The 4,344-nt window shown below is 43.9% G+C and overlaps 1 protein-coding gene across 1 annotated transcript in view; it reads right to left on the bottom strand.

Annotated features, from left to right (window-relative positions):
• The window catches only part of MYO1H (myosin IH), a 62,932-nt gene that overhangs the window by 51,957 nt on the left and 6,631 nt on the right, over positions 1–4,344 (bottom strand). The window contains exons 3-4 of the mRNA XM_011936035.1: positions 2,807–3,005; positions 1,571–1,651 (exon numbers count right to left, since the gene is read on the bottom strand). Coding sequence (XP_011791425.1) covers positions 1,571–1,651; positions 2,807–3,005 — 280 coding nt within the window. The remainder of the gene's footprint in view (positions 1–1,570; positions 1,652–2,806; positions 3,006–4,344) is intronic.

The following is a 4,344-nucleotide window of genomic DNA, read 5'->3' as shown; positions in this document are numbered from 1 at the left end:
CCTGCCTCAGCCTCCCAAAGTGCTGGGATTACAGGCGCGAGCCACCAAGCCTGGCCCAGATGCTAGACATTTTTATGTCTTGGTCTGGGTGGTGGTTACAGAGGTGGATACATATGTAAAAATTCACTGGGCTGTCCCCATGTTTTACAGCCTTTTCAGTATATGTGTTGAACTTCCAAAAAGGTTTTCAAATACGCATAGCTATTAAATTTCTTTCCAAATCCACTCCACCGGAGGCCCACTTCCCAGCCTCTGGGACATCCTTGAGCCAGTTTGTCTTCATCATTGAGCTCCATGCTCATATAGCTGCTGTTCTCCTGTGTGTCATTTTACCACTTGGAATGATGAGCCCTTGAGAATTCTGCCTTCCTTTCCTGCTTGCCTTAGCTCCACTTAAATTCTGTGTCTAACACAGCCATGCTCATTCACTTATGCATTGTCCGTGGCTGCTTTCATGCTACAAGAGTGGACTTGGGTCATTTCGACTGTATGGCTGAATGGCTCACAAAGCCTAAAATATTTACTATCTGGCTGTATCCGAAAAAGAGTGCCGGCCCCTGCCAGGTAAGCAGGCATGCCTAAACAAGATATTGTTTACTTGTGTCTGTTTTTTTTTTTTTTTAAGATGAAGTTTCACTCTTGTTGCCCGGGCTGGAGTGCAGTGGTGCCATCTTGGCTGTCTGAAACCTCCACCTCCCAGGTTCAAGCAATTCTCCTGCCTCAGCCTTCTGAGTAGCTGGGATTACAGGCGCACACCACCACGCCCGGCTAATTTTTTTGTATTTTTTTTTTAAGAGAAGAGGTTTCACCATGTTGGCCAGGCTGGTCTTGAACTCTTGACCTCAGATAATCCACCCACCCTGGCCTCCCAAATTGCTGGGATTACAGGCATGAGCCACTGTGTCCGGTCCTTGTGATTTGTTTTTAAGCTTAATGAAAAAAATGATATCACGCTGGCATACAGTATGTTCCCAAGACCCATCCATGTGAGGTGCAGCTGTGGTTCATTTGCTCTCTGCAGTGTAATGCCTGATGGTGTGAACACACCACAATGTAGTCATTCTCCTGTTGATGGACATTTCAGTTCTCTCCAGATGCGTTGGTGCTGTTCAGTCTACTTACTTGCTCATCATGATGAGCAGTTCTGTTATGGACACGCTTACGCATCTGATATCTCTGAGATATCTCTGAGAGCGGGATGGTTGCACCTTAGATTATGTTTTTCCAGCTTCCTAAGATAACATCATAACTCTGGTACACCCCATTATTTTCCAATAATTTCCCAATATTTTACACCCCACCAGCAATGTGTAAGAATTCCTTATGATCCATATCTTCATCAACATCTCATATATATTAGACTTTTTAGTTTTTGCCCATCCAGATGGTATATAATGTTATCTCATTGTGGTCTTTATTTGCATTTCCTAAAACTAGCACTAACCCTGGATATATTTTTAAACTGCTTGAGCCAATAAATGTCATTTTCCCCTTAAGGGGCCTTGGCTTGGGTTCCGTCACTGGCAAAATAAGGGGTCCCCATGAACCAGTAATAGGAGCTTCAGTGTACCTGAAAATCAAATTGTATATCCATGTATTTCCCAAATCTGCTGGAGTTGTCATTCCGGAGCGTTCTGGCATTTCCAAAAGCCTTGGAATACAAAGTGTCATTCACTGTCATTTAAGCTCACCATGCGTGTCAAATTCCTGATCCCAAATAATATGCTTAGTATGAATACGGAGGAGAGAGGGCAGAAGGAGCCAGGGAGGAAAGGCATGTATTATCTTCTAAGAAGGGATCACTAACTACAGAGAATTTAATGCCAAACACTAGATTTGGACCTGGGGAGAAGAGGAGAACAATATCTTCTTCCTATAATCCAATCTAGGAATATATTGGAAATGGTCTCAGGAGGGGTACACAGAACCCTAGCCCCATGCTGTTCTAGAAGTTATGGTTGACAGTCCCCATCACCAGACCCCTTTTGTATCACATGGTTCTGCTCAAAGGGTCCACTGGGAAAATTCCTTCTACTATAAACATCTTCATTTATAGAAAGGGCCACAAAAACAAAGGAGAAAATGACTTGTTCAGGATCAGCCAGCAAGTCGGTGAATTGCAACAATGTAAGTAATCATATAACCAAAATAATTTTAACTCAACAATAAGAAAACTATTAATAAATAATACAGTATTTTTGGTGCTTCCTAATTCTGCTGTGTGCTTTTTGTGCACCTGTTTCACTCAATCCTCAAAACTTCTTAGGCTGGGTGCGGTAGCTCACGCCTGTAATTCTAGCACTTTGGGAGGCTGATGCAGGCAGGTCACCTGAGGTCAGGAGTTCGAGACCAGCCTGGCCAACATGGCGAAACCCCGTCTCTACTAAAAAGGCAAAAATTAGCTGGGAATGATGGCACATGCCTGTAGTACCAGCTACTTGGGAAGCAGAAGCAGGAGAATCGCTTAAACCCAGGAGGCGGAGGTTTCTGTGAGCCGAGATTGTGCCACTGTACTTCAGCCTGGGTGACAGAGAGAGACTCTGTCTCAAAAAAAACCCAAAAAAGCAAAAAAAAAAAAAAAAAAAACCCAAAAACCGAATGTCTTAAAAGGTAGGTACCAAAGCAGACCCATTCAACAAATGGTGAAATGGCTTACTTCCAGGTCACACCCTTAACTGTGACACTATCTGTGTGACCCTTTTCTTAACAGTGACCTGCCCATTTTAACTGACCTGCCCAGACAGGATTTGTCTCACTTAGTGACCGCCCTGGGACTCCCTTCGATTGGTCCCCAGAGACTGCTTACCTCCAGCACTGGGTTGGAGAGCAGCAGTCTGTCACGGGCTATTTGTAGTGACTGGGTCATTGGGCAGGTCACTGCAAAATACTGGAGAATTTTCTTGGAGGCCTCTGTTTTCCCTGCTCCACTCTCTCCAGAAATGAGGATGAAATGGTTATTTAGTTCAGAGCACATCATTCGGTAAGCGTTGTCGGCTATAGCGTAGCTGGAGGAGGAGTGAGACAGAAACAAATTGGTTTTCATGGTACTTCCCTTGACTCTGACACCCACCAAAGAAGCAAAATAGGTGCTCCAGCTCCAGGAAGCCACATCCAGACTGTGGTACAAGGACAATGAGCTCAAACACATGTCAAGCCCTTTCCATAGGCAGGGCACAGTGATTCATGCTTGTAATCCCAGTACTCTGGGAAGCTGAGGCAGGTGGATCACTTGAGGTCAGGAGTTCGAGACCAGCCTGGCCAACATGATGAACCCTCATCTGTACTAAAAAAAGATACAAAAATTAGCCAGGTATGGTGGTGCGCGCTTGTAATCCCAGCTACTCGGGAGGCTGAGGCAGGAGAATTACTTGAACCCGGGAGGCAGAGGTTGCAGTGAGCCAAGATCACACCATTGTACTCCAGCCTGGGCAACAGAGCACAACTCTGTCTCAAAAACAAAAACAAAAAACCAAACCCAAACCCGAAAAACAAAAAAACAAAAAACTCTCTATTACGACCCACTGACTGTTTAAATATAAAGTGTACTAGATATCAAAACTCAAATAGTAGAAGAGTTAAAAGAAGAATTTAAGCAGTAATGAATTTTTTTTTTGAGATGGAGTCTTGCTCTGTTGCCCAGGCCAGAGTGTAATGGCGCGATCTGGGCTCATTGCAACCTCTGCCTCCCAAGTTCAAGTGATTCTCATGCCTTAGCCTCTTGAGTAGCTGGGATTATAGGTGCACACCACCACGCCTGGCTAATTTTTGTATTTTTAGTAGAGACGGGGTTTCACCATGTTGGTCAGGCTGGTCTGGAACTCCTGACCTCATGATCTACCTGCCTCAGCCTCCCAAAGTGCTGGGATTACAGGTGTGAGCCACCGCACCTGGCCTGAAAATATTTTTTGAAGTTCACCAAATTTACGTTTTTAATCCATCAACATGTTTTATAAGAATAAGCCAGCTACTAACTTACATCTCCAAGAGATGTTCTTTTAACTGTAGGTGAAAATAACAATCTTGTCTAAATATTAAATAATTCAATTCAATAAACAGAATAAGATCTCATGTATTTTTTCCCTCAAAACCTAGAATACTAAGAATGGAGTGGCAGGAAACCAAAGAGATTAACAAACTTCAGTGATATCTTTAGGACAAGAGGTAAAACTATGAGAAGCACTTTATCTTCAAGATCAGACACCAAAGCATGAAGGTGTCCCAGGAATAGAACCTGAATATGAGGCAGAATTGCAAAGCCATTTTGGCTTTTAATCCATTGTGGTGGCTGGGCATGGTGGCTCACACCTGTAATCCCAGCACTTTGGGAGGCTGAGGTGGGCAGAT

This window comes from Colobus angolensis, unplaced genomic scaffold, assembly GCF_000951035.1.
Source record: "Colobus angolensis palliatus isolate OR3802 unplaced genomic scaffold, Cang.pa_1.0 Scaffold10, whole genome shotgun sequence".
In the NCBI taxonomy this organism is placed as follows: Eukaryota; Metazoa; Chordata; class Mammalia; order Primates; family Cercopithecidae; genus Colobus; species Colobus angolensis.
Note: the sequence above shows the minus strand (reverse complement) of the source record. Positions and strands in the feature narration are given on the sequence as shown.